We start from the raw sequence: 26,282 nt of genomic DNA on the forward strand, positions 1-26,282 counted from the left end.
GAAGATCTAAGTGAAGCAAGACTTACAAAACGGGATAATGAAGTGGATTTTTTACATCAACTAGTTGATATAGCAGGGGGGAAGGATTTCTGGGCAGATTCTCCAGCTCTGAGGCAGAAGCAGCAAACCTCAAGCCAAAAGCAGGCCAACAACAATCTATCCAGGTAAGACTATTTGAATGTTAATGGACTTCCATTCTTCCTCTTCAACTTTGCCAAGTACCAACTATCTATCCTCTTCTCTCCAGCCACATAAATGACTAAAATGAAGTTAAACTCAAGATATAATTCCTATTTAAATACACTATCTTTCAGCAGCAAAAGAGGTTTTTAAAGTTTCTAACATTCTAGTTACTTTTTCTTTCTCTTATGCAAGTTTGCTATGACCTTAATTGTTCCAGAAAAACTACTTACAAAGCCAGGCTGAATGGTAACTACCCAGCTTAAGAACAAAAAGTATTTTTAGGAAATTGTTTCATGCAAATTCAGACATCTTACACTGATAAAAGTTACAGCAAGACTACTAATAGCCAAATGTGCAAATAATCATGGGTTTTCAAACAGGCTCAAGGACAAGAAAGCAACTATAGTAAATTGGCTTTGTCACAGACAATATATGCAAAACACTTTCAGACCTGTTATTCTTAAACTGTACTTAGCATGATGTTTGATGCTTCTACCTCAAACTCAAAGAAGACTCAGGTACAAAAAACTTTCCTTCCCCCATTTCTCCCCACCTAGTTAAATATTTTTTCTTTAAATCTATTAGCTCTGCATACAAGCATTTTTCCTGCTTTGAGGACTACATAACCCTTTGCACAGAATTAAGTACATCCTCAGGAATAAATCTCTTACTCCATTTTTGAAAGGCCCTATTGTATCCAGTCTGGCTGTGTAAAAATGGTATGAAACCTTCAGACAGGGATATCTGTGGGGAAGTTTTGTATCACCTGTGGTTCTGTCACTACCATTCCTTGCTGTGAATGTCTCTAACTCACATGCAATTATTTAGCTTTATCATATTAACATATGAGTTAGTATTGAGCCTTAATATTAAGGCTTCTTGCTTTTAGTTTGTTTTCAAGACAGTGGCACCATTTGTGAACTACCTCCAGAAAGAATGTTTTTCATATTGAAAGTGCATATCAGAGGCTTATATTCTATGTACAAAGATAAGCCTTGGGTTGGCACCTAATTTCTGAAAGTAACTAAGTAATTATTTAAGTTAATTTTACTGAATTTTTGCCTATATCACTTTTTAATTGCAACTTTACCTGTATGAGGATCCTTTAAGTAATACTCACTTCCAAAAGATGAGGTGCCATTTGATCCAGAGTTTTTCCTAGATGCTTATCTGGATCTAAACCTGGAAAACAAAAACAAACAAACAGAAAAACCCAATGTGTCAACACATTTTTATAAAGTACTGTTATAATATCAATAAGGGCTTTTTTTTTTTTTTTTTTTTTTTTTATTTGCAAAAAAAACCCAAAACCACACTTCATCAGAATTTTTCCTTATCCCTTCTGGGAACTGGTTTCCCTGTTTTTGGAAAAATAAGGCCAATTACCTTTTCACAGCATGTCAACTACTGTTTTCTTTTCTTAGAAATTTTACTAACCAGTGAAGTAAACATGTATGTCCATGGTAATAAAAATACTGCACAGAACTAGACCCCTGAGTCCGAAGTTATCTTTGTGGATACCTACTGAATTAAAATACAAGTTACTTTTTGTATAGTTTCTGGAAATTACTGGAAGTGTCACAGACTGTTTTCCATAATAAAAACTTTTTTGCTAAATCACATTCTCAGTGTGTGAACCACAAAAAGAAAAAGGTAAGAATTCAAAAGGATGAAGATGGAAAGAAAACTCAGACTTACAAAATGTCTTGTACCTTCTGATCCATCACAAAATAGTCTGTATGATGTCTACATTTTGATTCATTCTTCTTGGTAAAAAAGTAAGCCCTATTAACATTTGGTAATTCCTCTAACTTGCCCTTCTGTTTTCCCGTTTCACCCTTTCGACTTTGAGTTTTGCCAACTCATGGCTGTTAAATGGTCACTTCTCAGGAATAAATCAAATAATTGGCAGAAATTAATACTGGGATAAAAAACATCCAGTAACAACTGTTTCAAGAGCTGACATCATTTTCAACCAAATAAATATCCTAGTTGGATTTGACACTGGGTGGTCAAAAGGTCTTAAGATACCAAGTAAATGAGAAAAACCAAATGATGACTTCTGAAAGTGAAGGAACACTGAAAAAAATTCAGTGATCACATTTTGTACTACTCTTTGATTCTTATGGTTCGGGGGTTTTTTGCTCCGATTCCAATACTTGTCTATTTTTTCCTACTCTATTGCTTTATACAATAATGGGTATCATTAAGAAGCTGCCACCAGAATGATTCCATTTAGAAGTAATTTCTAAAGTATGTACCCTGCCAAGCACTTTAGATCATTGATGATGAAAGCTGTTATACAAATGTATGGTACACTATTATAGAAAGTCGTTGCTGAGTTTAAATAGCTGATATGCCTTTTAATTTTTACAATGATTGTCTTGGTATATTTAAATTCCTGTGAAACTAAAACAAGTTAGAGTGAATAAGATCTCAAAACATTAAGAAAGTTTTTAAATATTTCATTAAAGCACATTAAAAATTCTCTTACTATCTAGGGGAATACTTTAAAAATTATTAATTATTAAAGTGAAAGAGGACTGAGGTTTTTTCCTCCCTCTACTCTTTTTCGGTACGGTTTATTGCTCTTTATTAGCAGACTAAAATGTATGTTGCTAGATATAAGGGATACGTTACAAACTTGTGAGAAGGGAAAAAGTTGTCAGAAACAGACACGCTAACATGCTATTTCTTCCACAACCTTTAATATTAAGAAGGATGTACCTACTGTTCTGTACCCTAAGGAACACAAAATAATAATAAAAAAAAATTATTATAAAAATAGTACACAAAATACAAATAACTGCCTATGTATACATTATGGCTAAACTCTTCAGTAATATTGCACCTACATGAAAATCTGAGAATGCAATATACCCTTTCTGTTTCTCAATAGAATTCTACTTTTCGGTAGTTTGTCTTCTTTTGAAAAATATTATTTCCTTTAGTTTCCACTAGATTTGTATGGTTAATGAATAGAGACTCTGCTAAATAAAGACTCTCATCAATAACCAATGTAACCTGTCATTTGCAGAACCAGTAATCCACATCTCAAATCTTTAATGCCATGCATGTATACACGAAAGTGTATGTCTACTGCTACTATTGGTGTAATAAAGTATCTATAACTATACCTACAAAACAGTTAATATGAATCTATACTTCTATTTTGTATGTTTTTCTTTAAACCCATGAGTAGATTGATTCGGATTCTTAAAATGACTCAGACTAAAAAGAAAAACAATGTATTGTTAATTCTTAGTACATTCCATTTAACCACATCCTCCAGAATTTTCCCCCATGAAACTGGATGTGAAGAAAGCTGGATGGGTGGATAAACCAACAACAAGGTCCAAGGGCCTGGATGACTGTATGTAGAATTAAGAAATTAATTAGGAAGGGAACTCTAATTTGCAGCACTGACATCTATTTTACTTAACTTGCATGTATCAATGGGAACCAATTACAATTCAATTAAAATATTCACTTTTATTACTTTACTGACTGACCTTGAAGTTAATGCCTGTTTTATTTAATTGCATCATCTATGAATAAATGTTAACCGTAGAATGTTACACCCCATTATGTTCAATGCATTTTTTAACTCCCCAACTGAACTACATCAGTCAATTTACTATGTGCTGTCAAGAGAGCAAGTGGAGCTTTATTTCTTCAAGATAGACCAGTACATGATGACAGAAACATCTCAAAAGATTTGATAATGCTGTTTTTAACAGTGCTCAGTAAAACAAATTGTGCTCTCACCTCCAGTTTTGTGGCCTAGTTTTACTGTACAATCATAAGTGATACCACAAATGGTATAATCGCTTCCAAACAATTTTTACTCCACCCATAATTCCTGATAAACCCACCGACAGGAGCAGATACTCTTTCCCGTAGATACCCTCTGGGTTGCAGAGCCCTCATATGCACAGCCATAAGACAAATGCTGTAGAGAACTCTAGCAATATCAAAAGAGATTCAGGACTTTGTCAGGGCTTTGTTCTGTAGTGAAAAAGATGCACCAAAGAACATAACTAAAAGGTATTTCGCTAGTGCTGAGTTATGCAAAAGAAAAGTATATTAAATGCTTCACTTCATACACATGTATTAGTGTAGCATAAAGCCCTCACTTGAGGGTAACTACCTGATATTACTTGCATTTATCAAGACCATTAGAAAATCAAGTTCCATTTTCATGAAATGGCATTCAGCTAATAAAATCCATATTCTAAAGCCTCATCTTACTAACAAAACCACGCTTTATACATCTTTAGAATTTTAAAGTAGTCTTGCTTTTTAAAAAAGTATTTTATTATAAAAATTTCTGGGTTTACCTCTTAGTAAAACGCTGAATAAATAAAAATAAACCATAATTGTTAGTTTTAAGAAAGAGTGGTACATAAAGTTCTTCTGAAAGTCACACTTAAAAGTTTCCTTCCTTCCTTCTCCTGACTTCTTGAGAAGTATTGTTGAGAAGATTAGTACCCTTATGCCATCATTTTGACAGTCAGTGACTAAGGCTTATCTTCTGATGATGGAGGACAGTATAAAGCACAATAAGGTTTCTGGGAAGATCCTAATTAGCTGCTTACCAAAAGCAGAACTATTTAGATCTTTAAATAAGAAAAGAGGCAATGAAAGATTTAAGTTTTCTGGTACCAAATCTAGTCTCTTTCTCTCTCTTTTCAATTTCTTTTTCAGGAAGAAAATGGTGTTAGTAAGGAGGTGATAGAACTTCTAAGGTATAGAAATTCAGAAATTTTGAGAGAAAGCAGAAAAGTATAAAGGATAGATGCAGCCACCCATCTTAGAATTGGAACAGAGAAAGCAGGACTATTTCTGAAGGTAAAATCCTCTACTTCACTTAGAAAAAAATACACATTTAAACAATACAGAAATCACTGATTTTCATGAAGCAGGATCAAACACTATTTTTTAAATGATGCAGAATCAAAGAGTACATTTCTAATAGCACAGGAGAAGCCCATACACAAAAGCATTAGCTGGTAAAGGAGGTTTACTCTGCAGGAGCACAGGAATGTCAGATACTCTTCATGATGTAGAAGTATGCCTGCCACAGAGACATTAATGCTGTGTAAACCTACACCTTAAAAAGCCTTAAAGTAAACTATTCTTGGTGTCATATTTAGCTTTCATTTCTATGAAGAGCTGGGAAGTGAACTTTTTGTCCATTAGCATAACTTGACAGGTTCATAGTTGATTCTTAACTTCCTCATAACTTTCACACATGAAAGGCTGTGTAACAATGGTGGACTCAACCGATTCCTTAAATTTCCTATTCCAAAACATCAAAAAAAAAAAAAAAAAAATTGTAAAAGCTGCTTAATTTTCATTAAAAAATGAAGGAAAGTGCAAGACATAGGGGCTATTACTCCACCTCTAAAAGATTTGAGGTGAATATATTCCTAATTTATTGTATAAAAGAGCTAAATTTATGCAACACGATTATGAGCCCACTTTTTCTTTTTTCTTTTTTTTTTTTTTACTTTTTCTTTTTTTCTTTTTTTTCTTTTTTTTTTTTTTTCATATGGGGTAATTTATCCAGTGTTGGAATTGTACAGGGGTGGAATCTAAAGGTACAGTAACTCAAGATAATTGGTAAAGTTATAAAACATTAATCCTGAAGCAGTTTTAGCATATGTTTCATTAGGATCACAGCTTATCTTTTTTCTCGGAAGTACATCAAATATTTTCTAAACTAGGTTAGTCTGATGTCATCAAATTTTAGAATACTAAGAGGTAAAAGGCTCTAAAACTACTCATACCAGCAATGTTAATTTTATCTGTAATCTCTTGTGATTTTTTTTTATTTTTATTTTTTTTTTTAACATCAAGGTTATTTGTGTTCTAGTTACATCTAGGATTCAAAGCAACTTAGCTCTGCCATTTCAGGAACAGAAACCTCAGTAAGTCTTTGAAGAAATTTTATATTGCTTCATCAAATAACGAAGCAATATTTTCACACAGATCCTTATGTTCACAGTTTAAAAAGATTGTGGAAGAATTGCTTAAGAACAGCATTAAACTGCTTTTAATCAAATCCAATACTATACAGCAAATGGTTCAGCTAAGTGAAAATACTGCCTCTGTCAACTTCCCTCTCAGGACTTTCAGTAGACTTCAGAGACTTAAAAGGTATTACAGGTTCAGTTCATAGAGCCACATATGTATGACTTTCCCAACATAAACCTGTTTTCAGTGGTTTTAATTTGAAATATTTTGAGTAGAATTACTTTAGAGCATGATTTATTAATCTATTTAATTAGAAAAGTTCAACCATTCCAGAATCATTACGGATAAAAAATGTGCTGTTCTGTCCCTGTTAAAGAATTCTGGTATTTCCACACTTTGAACAGTCCCAGTGCTACTAAGTTTTGAAGAAAAGGATTGAAATCGATGCAGTGACAGAGAATGAGGATTGCTGCAAGTAGTAAAATTTGTGTCAACTCATTATATTTATCCCCATGGAAACAAGTTATAAAAAAGTCACAGTCCCCAAAGAGATCAACAGGGACTGCTTACAGGGATGTTCAGTAGCCCACCTGCAAAAGGGTAAACACCAGAGTAGAAATAAAGAATCAAATTAGGACAAGAAGTGTCCTAAATCTTCAACTCAGAGAGACCTGGAAAGCAAGCATCTATGGTTCTAATTACACAGGTATGCCTTTAAAAGTTCAAGTTTATGCTCTGCTTCAGTAGAGAAGCCTCTACAGTGAATATGCATCCAGAACTTAAATCTTATCAAGCAGCAAATAATATTCTAGAATTAACAAGACACCACTTCTACCTCTTGATTTTTCATTCTGTTATTTCTGGTTTTGGCATCTCTTACTAAGCAATTTTTTTTCCACTACTTTCCAGCTCAAAGTTCTTTATTCTTCTGCCTCCTTCACTAGAATCCTTACTTCCTTTTCTCTTTCACTTTAAATGCCTGAAAGTCCATTCTTAGCCTGATGCTTCGATTTCATTCTTTTTTTAGATGATCTGATCCCCCCAAACCACAAAGCGATCTTTCCACTCTTAAGCCATCCCTCTCCAATTTTGTCTGACATCTTAAGAAGCACTGCACTCAAGAATGTGAACTTTGTGTTACTTTTCTGTATTCATGCACATTCACTTTCCCACTCTTCCTTCTAATTTCTCTCATCTGTTACTACTGAAAATATCAACATCCTTCCCAATCTTCAACCTATAGGCTGAGAGATAGCAAAGAGGGAATCACATTTCTCTCTAACTTGTTTCTAGATCCACTTATGCAAATTGTTACAAAATCTCATTTCTTCTTCGTCTGTAACACGCTATTTCCAAACATTTCTTCATATCCATGGGCTAAAAGCTCTTTCCAAAACCTCCTCTTACACTGGTATCAAAGTATCTTTGAAAATTCAGTGACAAAAACATATACTAGCTAGTAAAAGACCAATAAAAATATCTTTCCTAAACTACATCATAGGCGCAAATTTACCGCATTTATGATCTGAAAAAATTACAATAAAAATTAATTAAAAGCTATCATATGTGTATACCATACAATACTTTACATTGTTTGGGTATATTTTTTCTAATAAACGTTTAAGGCTACTTTTTAGAACACATTATCCCTAACAGAATAGGCAATCATTAATATTTGACAACACCTGGAAAACTATTAGTGGTCCTTCCATGTTCCACTCCAAATTATGATAAACAGAAGCAGCTTTTTCATATTAATAAAACTGAATGATATCAAGAGCAAAGGTTGTGAAGACTACTATAGATTCCATTACAGCTCCAATGACTGGTAACTGCCCAAGGAAAAAGCAAAGGAACAATCACCTCTAAATTAGCAGAACTAGCTAAGAATAATGCCAGTGTCTCATTTATTTAGGAATAAGTAAACAAATCCTTACAATACAATATGGAATAAAACAACTGGGATCTTGTATTTATTTTTTAACAAAATGTTTCCTTCTGTTATGTTTGTTGTCTGAGAATTTTTTTTAAATATTTAGAGGAAGCAAGTATGTTCCCCCGTGATGATGATATAACAAGTTCATTCAGTTTCCCCAATAATGACTTTATTAACACACCCTTGGTGTCCTTCAGCGATCAGTGTTGGGACCGATCTTGTTCAGCATCTGTGTCAGAGACATGGACAGTGGGATTGAGTGCGCCCTCAGCAAGTTTGCCGACGACACCAAGCTGTGTGGTTCAGTTGAGACGCTGGAGGGAAGAGATGTTACCCAGAGGGACCTTGACATGCTTGAGAGCTGGGCCAGTGCCAACCTCAAGAAGTTCAACCAAGCCAAGTGCAAGGTCCTACGCCTAGGTAGGGGCAATCCCAGGCACTGCTACAGGTTGGGCAGAGAAGTGATTCAGAGCAGCCCTGCAGAGAAGGACTTGGGGGTGTTGCTTGATGAGAAACTGAACGTGAGCCAGCTTCAGTGTGCGCTTGCAGCCCAGAAAGCCAGCCGTATCCTGGGCTGCATCAAAAGAAGCGTGACCAGCAGGTCGAAGGAGGTGATCCTGCCCCTCTACTCTGCTCTTGTGAGACCTCACTTGGAGTATTGTGTGCAATTCTGGTGTCCTCAACATAAGAAGGACGCGGAGCTGTTGGAGCAAGTCCAGAGGAGGGCCACGGGGATGATAAGGGGGCTGGAGCACCTCCCGTATGAAGACAGGCTGAGAGAGTTGGGGCTGTTCAGCCTGGAGAAGAGAAGGCTGCATGGAGACCTCATAGCAGCCTTCCAGTATCTGAAGGGGGCCTACAAGGATGCTGGGGAGGGACTCTTCCTTAGGGACTGTAGTGATAGGACAAGGGGTAATGGCTTCAAACTCCAACAGGGGAAGTTTAGATTAGATATAAGGAAGAAGTTCTTTACTGTGAGGGTGGTGAGGCACCAGAATGGGTTGCCCAAAGAAGTGGTGGATGTTCCATCCCTTGCAGTGTTCAATGCCAGGCTGGATGGAGCCTTGGGTGACATGGTTTAGTGCAAGGTGTCCCTGCCCATGGCAGAGGGGTTGGAACTAGATGATCTTAAAATCCTTTCCAACCCAAACCATTCTATGATTCTATGATTTTCCAAGAACACTGTTCCCTTCCATTGCACAGATGATGTGCTCAGACAAAACTTACAAAACCACCAATTTTACTTCCGGATATGATCTGACATTACAGCCAATCCAATTGAGTGGTAAGCTTTCTACTGAAAGTTTTGTCCTCCATATGGCCATGGCATCTACACAGCAAGTTCCCAGCACACACAAAAAAGTGGTGCTTCTCTGCTGGCTCACCCAGCTGCAGCTAAACAATCACAGGACCTGCTACAAAGGCAGAAGCAAGAAGAGACTTATGGTTTGTAAGAGTCAGAAGGGGGAAGGAAAACTGCATCCAAGAGGTTGATCTATCTGTAACACTAAATTACACCCTAAGGAGTTTAATCAGGAACTGTGTGGTGCTAGTTTTTTTTTTAATGTACTACTTTATACGTTATAATAATATGTATAATCTTTATACGTAAATCTTACTTACACAAAAATTAATGGGAGTCTGACTATCAATTTCAGTCAGTCAGGATTTCACTTATGTACACTACTGGCATGCAAATAATAAACAATAATGCAGACACCTAGGTAGTTAGGTTTAAATAATAAGCAAAAGCTCCAGGTACCAATTTCATTATACTGAGAAGCAACATTCTCTCTAAGTTAAAAGCTCATATACAAAAACATATTATTTCCTAAACTACCAGCTTGTCAGAGAATTCGATGTATAGCAGGAGTATACCAGTCTTCTTGACCTTGTGAGGCAAGCATCAAAATCTTCTCACAGCAAAGGAAACTCACGTTAAATGTATTTACTTCAGCCAGCTCATTTTAGAGAAGGAACTTTAGGATTTGTTGACAGACAGGAGATGGCAATAGCTCCCTAAGGACTCATTACTCCATTGTTGGAGGGAAATAACCTGGATAAGCAACTAGGGTCCCACCATCTCAAAGTTTAGGCTTTCACAGACCTTTTGATTTCAATTCTACCCATGGCCAAGCACGTAGATTGTCTGGATTGTAGTTGGACCTACAAAACATAGATGTGGCCATGGCAAAAAAGCTCCACTTCTGTCATGGTTTGAGCCCAGCCGGTAACTCAGAACCACACAGCCGCTCGCTCACTCCCCCCCCCCCCCCCCTTCTTCCTCCCCCCACTCCCGGAGGGATGGGGAGGAGAATGGGAAGAATGTAACTCCCACGGGTTGAGATAAGAGCAGTCCCGCAACTAAGGTATAACACAAAACCACTACTGCTACCACCAATGATAATAACGATTAGTGAAATAACAAGGGGAGAGGATACAGTTGCTCACCACCCGCCGACCGATACCCAGCCCGACCCGAGCAGTGATCTGGACCTTCCGGGTAACTCCCCCCGGTTTATATACTGGGCATGACGTGCTGTGGTATGGAATACCCCTTTGGCTAGTTTGGGTCAGGTGTCCTGTCTCTGCTTCCTCCCGGCTTCCCCTCCTCCCTGGCAAAGCATGAGACTGAGAAAGTCCTTGGTTGGAATAAACATTACTTAGCAACAACTAAAAACATCGGTGTTATCAGCGTTGTTCCCAGGCTGAAAGTTAAAAAACACAGCACTGCACCAGCTACTAAGCAGGAGAAAAATGACTGCTATAGCTGAACCCAGGACAACTTCAAATGTAGGCTGAGAACCACAAGCTAATCAGCCCTGATACAAAGTTCAGGTTTTATTATTGTCCAACAGCTGAACAGCCTTATGGTATCATTTCTCTACTGTGGTCCAAAGAACAGCTGGAAGTTAGAAACATAATTAAACATGAAAGAGTTTTTCTATTTCAAATTAGTATTTCTGTTACCTGATATAATAATTATAATGTTTTTTCAAGTATTAAATTCAGTAATAAATCATTAAGTCACTATAACCAAACTGGGAAGAAGCTGCAACGTATGAAGTAAATAATGCATATTAATCCCATAAAAGATAGAAATTTGAGCTATATTCTCATTTTGACTGAAACATCGAAGAAGCAATTCCCCCTTCCCATACCCCCTGCTATTTTCTGAAGCTAACAATGTGCACTTGCAAACTTACTGAAGGTGAATGTTACTCTTAGAAGTTCAAGAAAAACTAGAATCACTGAGGACAAAATGCTTTAACTGCATGACATAAACCCAATTTCAACTATGTTTTAATACACATGAGAACTGAGGTTTGTCATATTTTAAAATGTATATTGGCTAGTGCTTAAGATTTAGTGTTAATTCTTAACAAGATTTAGGCATTTAGGTATTTAACAAGATTTAGGTATAGTTACCTATATAAGTAAACTAAATAAAACTCAATGCTCAATTTCTACTGAGGATCATACTGTGAGGAACCCAAAGATTGTTTCCAAATGTAACCTTCCTCCTCTCACTTCTGAGTATTACACTTTGTGCTGCTGTGGAATATGCATTGTAATGGCAGCACAAGTAAGACCAGTAAATAAAGTCACCAAGATGAAAAGTTGAATTTGTTAAATGCATACTTGCAAGTTAATTAGTATTTTAATCCATAAAATGTGTTCTGACGGCAAGGATATAAAAACCATATTATTGTATTATATTACACCATCTCTGTCATATTACACAGTCCTATGCTACACCGTCTCACATGAGCAATGATATTACTGGAATTTCAGGCATGCACATGTTAAAAGCAATCAATAGCTGCTTCTATTTTAATCATTACTGAGTAACTTTACTGTGATTTTCTGGGATTTCCACTGAAGAGGGGTATATTTCAAATATAAAAGTATTATGCATCACACAGGCATCTTTAGCAGAAAGAAAATGAGACTGAAGATAAATATGCATAAGCAGCCTTTTTTTTTTTTTTTTCTTTAATAGCTCAGATTTGCTGCTAGATCATGGAATGTTCTTCTATCATCTTGAAAGCCTCTGAAATCCACTAAAGAAAAGCAAGCAGATCTACTTTCAGATCAACAGAAGGCATGTGAAAAAGGCTTGCTAACAATACTACTTCTGCATATAAGAGAGAGCAATTGGTATCCCATCTGGAAAAGCACGTTTCTCTGAGATAGAAAACTCTTGCCACTGGCAAAGTTTATGGTATTAATTTGTAATGGTGGATTTAGGGGAAATGTACTAAACTAATGCTCATTTACTTTCATAATTATGTGTTTTCTACATAAAATGACAGGCTTTTACCTTGTCAATACTGGCACTGAGTTAATGGAAAACAGGACAAGGCGGGTGTACAAGTATGCCAGGGCTGATGAATGTCAAGCTCAGGTTACAGATTTGCTTCTTGCACTAACATCTGTACAAGGTATTATCTATCTGATGCGTTACTCTTCAGACTCTTAAATCTGCTATTTTAAATATTTTCATTGCAGTTTAGCTTTGATTATTAATCTAAGAGGCAAAAAGTTAAACTGTATCTTATCTTCTTTGCCACTTGATATGTTAAACAGCCTTCATACTTTAAATCCATTTTAATAAGGCATGCAATTATTAAAGCATTACAGAATGGCCCCAGAGCACAAAAGCTCCATTAAATTTGCTTACATCTAATTACGTCTGCCTGAGGCAGGTGAGAAATTGACTCTGATAAGATCTTTCTTTTACCTGTAGCCAAAAAAGTAAAAAGAAAAAAAAAAAACCAACCTTGGAGTGATTTTCTATCTAATTGCTATCTACAAGTATTTATGGTATTCGCTTCTTCAATGAATAGCCCACAAAGCACTCTTTGTGCACTAACTAGTGCATTTTAAGTTTTTTTAAGACTGTAGAATACAAAAGACAAGCTTATCTTGCTTCAGGCATAAGAAAGGTCATCAATGATGTCTACTTGTGAAATAGTTTTATCTATTATTTAAATCATGCATTTTCTTTAAAAAATAATTCTGATGTGAAAAAGCATGTTATATATTCTTTGTGGACTTATTTTTTCTTCATGTCAGCACAAGCAATGAAAGCATTTTATTTTATGGAAAAACACCATAAATATTAAAATGTACTTTACACAGCCTGAAAACTATTCCTTTAAAAAAGATTTTTTTTTTTCCAGTTAAAAATAAAAAAAAAAATTAAAAAAAGTAGGGGTTTATAGTAGAAAACACAGCATTCAACTCCTTGGTATTTGTAACTGGCCTTCCAATATTCAGGAAAATACTATTAAATTACATTGCTTGTTACCTACAAGTGAATGAGGGAATGTAATATTTCTAATCATTCTAATCCCACTAGCAGCCCTAGCAGATCCTAGAGAACAGTAAAGCAAGACCTTCATAGCAATAACGTTAAAACTAGTTAGAAAGTACACCAGCTAAAGAGGAATAAATAAATAAATAAAATTTAATGGGAGAGGAAAAAAGTCAGTAAATTCATCCAGTCTAAAGGGATTATAATTCAATACTTTGTTAATATTTAAGGAGAAGTTACTTTGTTATAAAGCATTCTTTAAAGAAGATGGACATTAGGAATTTGATGTGAAAGTTGCCCAGATGAATCAGCCATTGGACTTCTAATGCAATATTATACAACTATTTTTTAAACATACATCTTTAAATCACCAATACCACTGAAGCTCTTCTATTACACTAGCTGTTCTTTGGTACAATGGACTGCAAATCTTTAGTCAACCCAAAAAAGAAAAGGTCCTCTGGTCACACTTTATGCTTAAAACCTCATTTGAAACTCTTGAATGAAAAACAGCATAGAGGCCTGAAATGAATATACATGTTTCTCATGCACTTCTTAGGGTCATTCAATAAGCTTTCCTATAAAACCTTATTTTACCTTACCTTTATATTCAAACAACAAACATTACCTTTCATGTTGTTTCATTATTCCAACCTCATTTTACTATTTGACAATGAAAGGACATGTTGATTTTTTTGAAGGCTATGATGAACTATTTCTGTTTGCTATATGCTTCACCAACTCAAAAGACTGTTGTTACACAAAATGTTTTGGCCTCATATAATTACATCTTGTTTGATGTTAATTTGTTGTATTTCTATTAAAACTTTCACGGTTGCTTTATAATATTGTCTAGCCACCAGTCTGCATCATCTATAAATGACAATACTGTGAACCACTGAATTATGCATGCATCTTTACTGCAAATCAAAACCAAACTAGAACAAAAACATTACAAAAGAAATATAACAACTATACTAGGAAGAATTACTTTCCAGCTTTTCCATGTCTTGTCTAAGAATTAATTGCATACAGGTAAATTGATTATTCAGACATCATGACTGTTACGCAGCTAGTATTTTTCCGGGGGCGGGGGGGGAGGGAGATTTGTGGGGTTTTGGGGGGTTTTTTTTTGGTTGGTTTGGTTGGTTGGTTTTTGTTTGTTTGTGGGGGGTTTTTTTTATTCTCTTCATATTAACATTTCATATCCTAAAATATAGACCAAAATTTCTGTTTTTCTCTGCTATGCTGTGGATTTGTCCATGGGAAGTTTCAGTAGACAATATTACACAGAAACCAAATACATACCAAAAGCTGCCACTTTTATGATTATGGCTTGAATGTTAGATGATATCATTTCTTTAAGCAGTGTTTCCTGGTTCTGACGCCAAAGGTAAGCTAAAGGCTGAAGATTAAGCCTTCTGCAACTTAAAAACAAACAAAAAAATGGATAAAGCCAAGCATTATGCTTTTACACAGCATGATTCATATAAAATTAATTTCTCTCATTTTCTACCTTTAGATAATTTTTCTTCTACAATTTCAATTACAATACTATTCCTAGGTTTCAGTATATACACTAAGTCTAATACAAGAAAAAAAAAATTGTTCTAACTATAATTTATCTATTTAAGTAAGATGTAACTCACTAGTGTAAACAGATTTGCATGGGAACATAAGTAAAACCATGAGAAAGCCTTTAGGGATGTAAATCACTTAATATCTTTGGAAGTGATTACTTTTTATGAACACAGCTAAGGCAAGGTGATAAATGTGGTGCATGTCACTAGTCCAATATGCTGAATTTGTTACACTCAACAAACCTGTGATTTGGATCAAAAGCCAAGGAAAAGAATTATTCTGGAAAATGCACAGCTTTTGATAGAAATTAACAACTTGTTAATGTAAATTTAATTATTTTGATACATATCATATTTAGACAGCATCTGATATGCAGCATTTGATGGTTTATCAAATTAGAGATTCACTATTGATAGGTAATGCTCCCACAAATTGTCAAGTACTATCAATTGGTGATAAAATATGTAATACCTAGTTCCTAAAAAACTTTTAAATATGGGACTGGCACAGAGCACTCAAACATTACATTTATTTGTCAATTAGCATGTTGATCAGCATATGGGCTTTCTCCTGTATGTTAGATGGATGTTGACATGTAAATCCATAGTTAGCACCCACATAATCTGATTGGTTTTGTTATAACTTCTATATATTTTAACAGAGCACTAAATTGTGAAATTAACAGAATTTTTATCAACTCTGAATGTTAAGTAGTTCATTTAGGTGCCTAACTTTAACAAATTAGTTGAATCCAAGTAACCGGGATGGTTTATGTGAAACAACTTTATTGCAAGGGGTAAGTCTACAGATCAATCTAAAATTTTTTTTACCACTGCGTGACATTGGAATTAATCAGGTCTGTTTGAAATATTGTGATGTCCTGTCAATCTTTTGGCTGCGGTAAAAGATCTGAAACTCACAATCAACAAAAGCAGTATTTTCTAAAATACCTAGTAACACGGGCAGTCATTAGATGTTAAAGCGTAAGGCAAAAGAAGAAAGGGGCTATTTCAGACTGCAATTTACCTACGTATAGTGCACAAAGAAAACACTCATGCTGTGTAACCTGCTGATGTGCGTCAAGTTGGCACAGCATTAATTTCACCATTCTTACAGTTCATAAAGGATTCCATATATTTATTTTTATCAAGTAACTAATGAACTTACAAAATTATAATTAATTTTTAACACAAGGTGGTTTTGTATTTCATCAGACATATATATTGAAAATTTTTTTCAAGACCCAAATCAAATCTAGGCCCATAAAACACACACAATTCCCATTACATAATCCTTTTTTTTAAATTAAGACTCTTAAAAGTATCACAATCCATCCACACTTAAAGAATGTGCACAGCAGAAATAACAAATGAAAGCTCCTGATTAATGATAACATATTTTAGACTTTAAGGAAGTAAGAGAAGATATGCATATAAGGATTTTCTTGCATTTAACTCCTGATAATAAGTCACAGGATGTTCCTGTATATTAACATTCTGTCGAAAAATGGAGGTACTTGACTGCAACACTGGAATTGAGTAAGCTTTCTTACTCAATTGAAATTGAGATTTCAACTGAATTGTCGAAATCGGAGATCTGAATATATTCTACTTTTGTCATATGAAAACTCTAAGTATTTTCAACTTTTTTCAACTTCTAAGTATTTTCAACTTATCCATTAAGAGACCTGAATAGCAATCAAAAGATCCAATATAGTCTCTATTGGATTTTTAGTAGTGAATACATGGTTCCATGGGGGTGAGGGGGAAGATACTTAGATTAAGAAATTGAACAAATTAGGTATCATAGAACATGAGAAATAAAGTAACTGTCTCTGCTCCAGAATTTGAGTTAGAAAACAATCAAGAAAGTAAAGCATTTTACAGAATGTGTATATTAATAAGGGTTAATATTCTCTTACACATCTTCAACTCGGACTCTCTGGTAGTCAGAAAGAATGGCTCCCACAGATACACCCTCCACTCCTTCTTTGTCCTGAAAAAAGACATGGAATATTAACGACAGCAGCATATGCTGGCCTCAGCAATAGAGATTCAGAACCTCTACTAGCAGAATCAACCAAGAATAAATCTTTTTTCCTGTGTCCAGTATATGGAACTGAATGGGTTGGAATGCAGGTCTTGAATGGAAGAGAGCAGTGCAGCTGACCTACTACATGGTTATTACTCTAACACAATAATCTACTTGACTCAAGTACCATTTTACAGAAGAAATAACCAGGGTAACTCAAAAGTACCACATTTAACAGCTTATCCTAAAGTTTTCCTGACATCCCGAAAATTACTTCCGGCTCTTCGCTAACTGAAGTGTTAGCTATCTCACCTACAAATAAATATTTATTTGTATAAATACAACTATGTACTCACATAATTGTATTTACAACTATGAAGATTAATTAAACTGTTAGCATTTGTCAAAATAGGCAGCACAAGAGGGTGTGAGACCAGGCTTTTTATCTTAACACCAGAAGAAGAAAACTCACAGGCAACTTAACATTACCTTTTAAAAACTCTGCTAGAAAAAAGTTTTCCAAAACATATTTTCTCTTTCAACTACCTAAGCCAATAGCACTTTATTTTTTCTTGTAAACACAGTGAGAATGTAACATTTGAAAACGCACTGAGCTCTTGCATTTTTAAGTTGTCTGAATCCCAACCAACATGCTGACCTTACTTTCTTTTCTTAAAATTTGCTCCAGCTAGACTTTAACCAAGTCTTTTTACTAAGGTTGACCATAACTACACAGCATGACTTAACTTCTGGACCTGCTCAGATAGACAGCAATCCTATGAAGCTTGCAGCAAGATTTTAACACAGAATTTTCAACTATATACCAATATATGAACTTCAAAGTCAAATCAGTCTTTGCCTGCCACGGGTCTGAATTTAAAGTTCATTTTCAGTTTCTTATCAATAGAATGATGTGGAAGGTGTTTTATTTACAATTATATTGTAGGCAAAAATTTCCCGGTTTATGTCTGTCTGGAATATTCCTTCCTACATCTATTATCTTATTCTTTGCATTAATTCTCACCTCATATTTGCCCAACCAAATTCCTAAGTTATTCACATCCATCTATACTTCTGACTTAAGAGCCACTGTATTTATCAAAATTCCTAGCTACAGTAATCTGAAAATTGTATCACTGTTCACAATTTATGTACTTCTACATGTCATTAATGGATATATCATTTAATATGAAACAATGTGAAAACATACAGGCTTCAGATTGATGCTTCGCACATATCCAGAAGTAATAGTACTGATAAAAATTACTTCTAGCTTATCTGTCACTTGTACATTATCCATTGCTGGCATTATCATTGCTACTACTATTACCCAGACAATATTACTTCTGCTTCTATTTCAGCTTTCTGTGCAACATTTTGAAGCTCTTTTCAGAATAAAGATAAATCACAGACATTTCAATTTATTCAACTCACCCTTCTAGAATTACATTCCTTAAAAAGTTAACACAGTTATGTAAGTAGTTTTCTTTAAATAAACTTGGTAAAATGATTCATGAAGCTTTCTTGTATCTTCAAGTACATCTAAAATGTTTTCCACATATTCCTTTGTTTCATGCAATTTTGACATGCAGTTCACCTGTATTGCTACAATTGTGCTTATGTTGCACTCTTCAAAGTTCTTTTTAGTTAAGTCTCATAACATAAAAGCTCAGTCTTGTTTGCTCCTATTTTTATGTAAAAAGAATAACAATTCCTTCAAAATGTGCTCTATCACAATGTTCAGTCATCACCCAACACGTCCAGAAACATTACCTGTGTTTCTGCTTATGTGAACAATTAAATCACAAGCAATATATCCTCAAAGGTAATAATCATGAAGTGGTCCATGCACAGGATCTGACACCACAAACCAATATAAACTCATTAAATATTAGCTGTCCATGTTTCCATGTCACCACACATCCTTCTGTGTGAAGGAATGAAGCAGCCTTTATCCCTTTCTGCTCAACACACTAATGTATTAGTAATGGAATCACAGAATCAGAATGGCTGATGCTTCTCACTTTTGCAAACAAACTTGAGACTCCTGCTGTGAAGTACATCGAGACTATCAGAGACTAGGACAATATATGGTAATTAAATTGAACACCTTTATAGGGAAAGAAGTATTCAACTACAGAAAGGAATAAGGGAAGACAAAAGCAGAAAAACGCTGCAGAAAAACACCTGCATTTATATGATCATGAAGCAGACCAGGGATTCAGGGGTGATGGCAAGGGAAGAGTAAAGCAGATTTAGCCTATGATCCAGAGAACAACAAAATAAAAACCGAAACCGTAAAGAACTTCTACAATCACCTCCATAGCCTCCCAGTATTGGACTTACTGAATGTTCAAATGCTTTTTCATTACTACTTCTTCATGCAAGGTGTCATAATCATACAAATGATACACCACATGTAATACATCAATATAATTAAACAACTGTTGGAACAATGGCACAAACTCGAAATTTAAATACCAAGTAGATTACTCATAGGTTTTGTTTGGGCAGGTTGTTTTTTTTCAATTACACATATTTGTTACACAGGGGGTGGATATGCATGTGTATGAATGCCTATATATATATGCACACACATGTAAGCATGTCTGTGTGTATATATATATACATGTATATGTACACATGTATACACTATATCTTGAAGTTAGAACAGAAGACTGTCACTGGCTGCTTGCTTACAAGCTACATTAAATCTGATTTAAATAATCACATACAAAATATTCTGCACTTATTCTAGTTTATTTTCTTTTATAATACATAAGTTTTAATCACCTTTTGAAGTGGCAGTACGTAGTGATATTTTTCAGCTGTGGTTAGCTTTCATGTTTAAAGACTTTTGACAGAGAGCTATTCACCACCATCACTTTTCATTTAGTTCTTCTGATAGTAAAGAGCAAATATAAACTTCCATCACTGTCCAGTCAGCAGCTTCCACAAGGAGAAACAGCAATATACTTAATATATGCTTTGAAATGGGAAAACTAGTTAATATACTTACCTACCATGAAATGGAATAAATTCAATCCCCCTATTCTGTATGGTTTGACAAATCAAGGCTGGAGTGGCAAGAATTAAAAAAACAAGAATATCTGAAGGGAAGAAGAATGGAGTATGAGGTGGAACATTAAAAAACAACTATGGTCTAACAACCTTCATAAATTCCTCAACTGGACAAAGTTTACATAAAGTCCTGCCACACAGTGTATTCAGCTCAGCACTAGCATACAGAGTACTAACTGAAAACTAGTTCTTCACTGGATTCACTGTTTGGTATTGACGTATTGGACATTTTGCAAACAGATAGGATTTTGTTTCATTCGGAGTTGATTGTGGTTAGCAGAGTATCAATCCCAGAATCAGTGGTGTCAGGTCTCACGTACTACAGTTCACCTTTTAATGTGGAATCTGATCAGGTTTGGTACCATAAAAAACACGTTCACAAAACTGCAGGCTCAGCATGGGCAGAGCAGGCTAACATCTGCAGGCTAAGTATCTAGGATTTGCACTGAACTCCAAAGCCAAGGAAGTAAAATTGGGACTTCAAGGAAAGATGTTAGGTGCTGTATCATATAAACAGTAACAGAGAACAGAAAAATATTCAAGAAAAGTTAATATGGAAGGATGGCTTTTTTCTAGTGTGGAATTATATCATTATTACAACTTGTTATAACCATTGATTTATTTCTTTTCATAACATTCACGAATAATAATCTTCATGACTAACTTAGAATAGCAAATCGATCTCTGCAAGTGTACTAAAATGTACAATTCACGTTTAAATCTTCATAGTTTTAAAGTTATACATATTTTGTAAACAGTTTAATAAGACAATTCTGCTTTCTATGTATTGTAATTACTTTTAGTTGTATTTTCTATCAGAATATAGTATCAAAAATCAAATGGTTTTTTGAAAGCTCCAAAACATCAGTGCTATAAATAAGCTTGCTGTTATGCTGTTTTTAAAGATGGCTCTGTAATACCCATGTACTGACACACTGGTTCATAGTTCAAGTAAAATATAAACAGAAATGTAAGACCAATTTACAGCAGCACACTGTGATTTCAAATTTGCCTTTTTTTTTTTTTTGTTTCAGTGACTGAAATTCAATTAAGTATAGTGATGATAATTTGAGGAAATATCTACATATGCATCATAGCATACAATACTGGTAGAAGTATTCTACTAGTAAGTAGAATATTCATTGCAGTAGTATTAGTACAGAGGTTTTCTTTAATTTCACGTTTTAGTGTCTATACCTGACCCTCTCAGAGTTCAGCAAAAAAAAAATTAGTGCTAATTTTTTCAATTTAATTAGTATGTTACATGCACTGTAATTATTAGTGGGAAATGTTATATTAATGAATGTGAAAGTTAGCTGTAAATTACCTCAGAGTTATTATCAATTTCCCAAGTTACTGCTCCTTAAGATAACCCTCTCCCTATGGCCCTTCCGGTAATTTTTCTATGCCTGATAAACATGATGATTAAACAGCACACAGTGCAAACCTTTGATACTTTTTAAATTAAATTCATGCCCAGCCTAAGGGCTGTGTCTGATTTCAACTAAATATGTCAGTTAATCAGATAAAAAATTATCAGCAACTCAAAGAAACAGCAGCCTTAGGCTTCATCAGTGCCAGAGAAAGCTGAACAAAATAAGACAAACAGACAATATCACATTATCAGTAAAGGTTACTTCTAAGCATATCACCGCAAAGAACTATTTACCACCTTAATGATGTCTAACTTAAGAAATATTGCATACAATAGCCAAAATAATATGAAAGAAAAGGAAGTGCTAGAGCCTACATACGCCTGTTCACGTGAATTGCAAGAAAATTTGAACAATCCCATTCAGAAAAATGCAGAATATTCCTAAAAATTTACTGTTTACTTCAGGTTTGTAAAAAAACCTGAAATATAAATAGCTGGAGAATGGTTAAACTAGGTTTAATTTTTAACATTTGCTTCACAGCTTTGCCGCAAGAGTTCATTTTATGACCAACATATAAAATTGATCATCTCTAAATGAAATTGTCTTTCCAATTACTATCCTTCTTGAAGCTTGCATGAGTAACAGAAAACTGCTACACACGCCTAAATTAAAGCTTAAGGTCACTTGTGTCTAAATAATGATTATCATTCATTTGCAAAACTTCAAATTAAAACATAACATATTTGCAGGTGTGTGATTTGACAATATATACATTAGTAACAGGACTTTTAGACTTCTGCAATTATTGGAGTGGAAAATCCTTAAATATAAGTTTTATGGTATAATTTGTGAAGTATTCTAAGATCACCGATTATCATGATTTCAAACCAAGTATGTGATTTTTCTAAGCTTTGATATGCTTGTCAGAGGCAGCTGTAGGTAATCAAAGACAGTATGGAAAACATCCCTGAGATACAGGGATATAATAACTCTACATCAAATTGAAAAACTGCTGTTTGGTAAGGTTCTGCAGGCTAGCTATGGATGACATAGTCTTGCAGATAACTACATGCCATCTGGGACTTTCCTGTCTTCCACTTTGAGACCTCAAAGCACATAATCTCATGCCTTCATTCCTTAGGAAGTAGTTCCAAAAATGGGTGGAAATTAATTTAACGTGAATTCACATAAAATCCCTGTGTGAACACTCAGGAAGAACTTCAGGAGTCTTTGGGGGGCTTAGCTTAGCTCACTCTAAAAGTAAATTACTTTTGAATAATAGTATGTACCTATACAAGGAAATAATACTATATAACTTATCCACTTTAAAGCTAATTAGATTAATTTTTAGGATCGCACTGCATAGGGTACAGACATACCACCACCTTTAAGCGTAAATGATGGCTTAACTTTGAGAGTTTTACAAATGCAATACTGCGTGCACACACACAACCCTCCCACCAGTCTATTAATTCAGTGCAGGGGAGGTATTCATCAGCTCTTAGTCACAGTTTTCAGTATGTAACTGCAAACTCATAATAACTACATTCAATTAGTATATGGTCCTCTCACTACCTGGAAGCACCAAAGATTCGGGGAGATGGTGCAGGGGTATGTTTGTATGCACATAAGCGCATGCACACACCACTGCAAATGCAAAAGGAGAGCGAAAGAGACAAATACCATTCTCAAAGTCTAATATCAGAGTATGCTGAAATACTGCAATTCAAAAGGCTAGAATTAAATTCTAAATAGCAGAAACAGAAAACCAGGAAAATATTCCACTATAGCCATACATCACACCATAAATGCAGGTTTTCCTGATTCTCCATTTAGCTGCATTTACAAACTGAACAATTCATCTTAGGAATTCCACATCATTCTTAATGAATGATTTCTTTTATGTTATCTCATATGTTAATTCTTTTCATGGAATACAAGTTGAGACATCTTTTCAGATACACTCTTATCCAAAATTCTTTTCTAAATTAATTTTTTTCAAATGAAAATAAGTTATGCTAAACCCAATACATTTAGTTCTATTGGATATAGATAAACCTAACAAACACTATAGAATGCTAAAATAAAAATCAATATATTTCTAAAATTAGCTCTTGTATGCCTTAACACAGCATTAAGGTAAAGTAGTTGTCTGCTTATTTCAACACATTCTAAAACACGTAAGAATTTCAGGTGGAATAAGTCAATTTTATTGTCACTAACAAGTATGGCAAGTAGGTATGTTTACGTACACTTAGATAGCTCATTCTTGCATGTACTACAGCTGAGAACATCTTTCAAAAATGCACTTCATATTTATGAAATCTATTTAAGGTGCATCTATACACACAGAGACAGATATACATACACTCTCACATCGTCACCAAACTTTTAAAATAAATTAAAAAAAAAAAAGAGACTTTTGAGCATACGTCAATTATATTTTTCTCATGATTTAAAACTCCAGAGAACTGTACAAAGCCTTTACCTTTTAGGGATTATCTTTGCATAATACTAAATGTTCAAAGCTTTGTAACTTTGTATTTGTATGAAAGTGTTTTTAAATCATACACTTCATCAAAATTTAACTGTCAAACTTAGCATTACAGCAACAAGCCTCGATAAAATAGCATCTGGAGCATAGTGTACTGGAGCAAATGTATCACATTCCATAAGAGGAAATGAACTTTCAATTAAGGTTGACCGAGATACAAAACTATTAAACACAATATTTGAACCAGTTGTGCAAACACTGTCAAAAAGTGTTCATTACTTCTTGCCTGAAATGTTGATCACATTCAGTAATTTGAAGTACTTAAATAAAAAAATATATAATGATAGACATAAAAACAAAGTCTTAACCTGACAGTCTCTTAAAGACAAAGCTGAAATTTCATTGGTAAATCTGAAGATTAGACTTCTACAAACAGCCTATTCCCATCTGCATCTCTGCTGAGTTACGTAATCTGGTAACATGAACATGATTTATATAGCTAATGTACAATGTGCAGATTCGTAATATTTGCCATCATTCCTGAATTGTCGCAAAATCTAAAATGCTGAAGTATGTGTAATTGACTGATTAATAAATTCAAATTTTTTAACTGTAGATGGACAATTTACAAAAAATCCTGTTGCTTTTGCTTTCTTCTTTTTTTTTTTTTTGTTCAAAGCTGTACCTTTTCTCAAAGTGTCAAAGTCTAGGTTTTTACTATAAAGCAAGTATTACATCAAAGATTATTGTAGTGGCATGAGTTACTGGAATACAAAATTAGCAGATAGTGGATGCATAAGAAGAAAGGCATGCTTGAGGATTAAAATTTACTTTATTTCATTTGGTGTTAATCTAATGCAAAACTTTAGGCCACTGGACAAACAAGAGCCAGCTGGGAGGAAAGCTGCACAATTTTCACCTGAAAACATTCTAGGAGCACATGCTTAAACATATAAAGTATTACATATAATTATACATATTACAGTATAAACATTATATTCTAAGTCAAAAATAACTTTTTCTAAAGATTATTTGACAAATTTCATTGCTTTTGCTATTTAAAAACACTTGAGAAACCTAATTCAATTCCATTTGCATAGTGCAATGGAGTTAGGCAGCTTGGGCCTATTACGATACTAACAGTACAGTTTCACCAACTTTAGTGAGATTACTCTTCTCTCACAGGCAGGCAAGAGAGTTAAAGGCAATTTAGATTATACCGAGCCATTGCTGTCACTACGAAACCACCTTGTCCTTTAAGTATGCAAGTATTTAATCTTTTCTGCATGAAACAATGTCACTTGTTCTGCTACATCTACACATTTATTTGAAAATTGTATCACTCCATAACAATTTCTTGAGGATTTCATATAAACATTTTCAAATTACTAAATCATTAAGTTGCTATTACTCCTATGAGCAGATCAACTTGGAATGGGCTCTGAAGTACCACATACAAAATCTCACACAAGACCTCCAAAAATATTCCAAATCTCATTTTTTCCAGTGATAACATATTTTAGATTAACTTCCTCAGAAATATTTTCATTATCTGCATTGCCAATAACCAGCTCTTATAAGCTTATCATCACTCCTCCTTGCATAAAAGCAGAACAGAGGACCTTCTAAAACATTAAGCTAGAGGAAAACATTCTATTTGGAACACAGGTCTAAAAGAAAGGCCTCTTTCTTTTTGGACTTGGAACACAAATGTCATGAATCCTCCTCTAATCTTCAATAGAATTTTTGTTACTTCTCCAAAAGTGAACAGGGTTTGCAAGTTCATGAAAACTATTAGGAATCTCAACAACGCAACACCAAAAGTTAGCTCCATCACATCAATATGTCTGGGTTCTTCACCATTTTTTGTCTAAGTATCCCTGATCCTAGGAATCATTATGTCCAAATGATGAGAAAATACCAGTGAAGAAAAAAAGAGATAAATAGAGGCACACTCGCAACTGTCAAATTCTTCTACACCCTATATAAGCTTAAAACAATCCTCATAAAATATTCCCTTAACTACTAAAAAACCCCCAAAACCCCAACCAAACAAAAAACCCCCCCAAAAAACAAAACACCCAAAGCATCCAAACTTTTTTACAGTAGTATACATTTTCTGCTAAGTTTTAGTAGAAGGATCCTCTTCAGATTTCAGATTTAAGCACTGACACAGTCCTTTTTGCCCAATAATTACTACTGCAAAACTCTAGAATATGCACCGCACTTTTCATAGTAAGAATTGAGGATTTAAACACCTTGAGCAAAAAAGAAAATTCTGCATATGCTTTGTGAAAACAC

At 34.5% G+C, this 26,282-nt stretch overlaps 1 protein-coding gene across 1 annotated transcript in view; it reads right to left on the reverse strand.

Moving 5' to 3' along the window:
- DPH6 (diphthamine biosynthesis 6) overlaps positions 1 to 26,282 on the reverse strand; it is a 203,501-nt gene that overhangs the window by 145,307 nt on the left and 31,912 nt on the right. The window contains exons 4-6 of the mRNA XM_030483179.1: positions 16,921 to 16,994; positions 14,727 to 14,845; positions 1,304 to 1,365 (exon numbers count right to left, since the gene is read on the reverse strand). Coding sequence (XP_030339039.1) covers positions 1,304 to 1,365; positions 14,727 to 14,845; positions 16,921 to 16,994 — 255 coding nt within the window. The remainder of the gene's footprint in view (positions 1 to 1,303; positions 1,366 to 14,726; positions 14,846 to 16,920; positions 16,995 to 26,282) is intronic.

This window comes from Strigops habroptila, chromosome 4 (assembly GCF_004027225.2).
Source record: "Strigops habroptila isolate Jane chromosome 4, bStrHab1.2.pri, whole genome shotgun sequence".
Lineage (NCBI taxonomy): Eukaryota > Metazoa > Chordata > Aves > Psittaciformes > Psittacidae > Strigops > Strigops habroptila.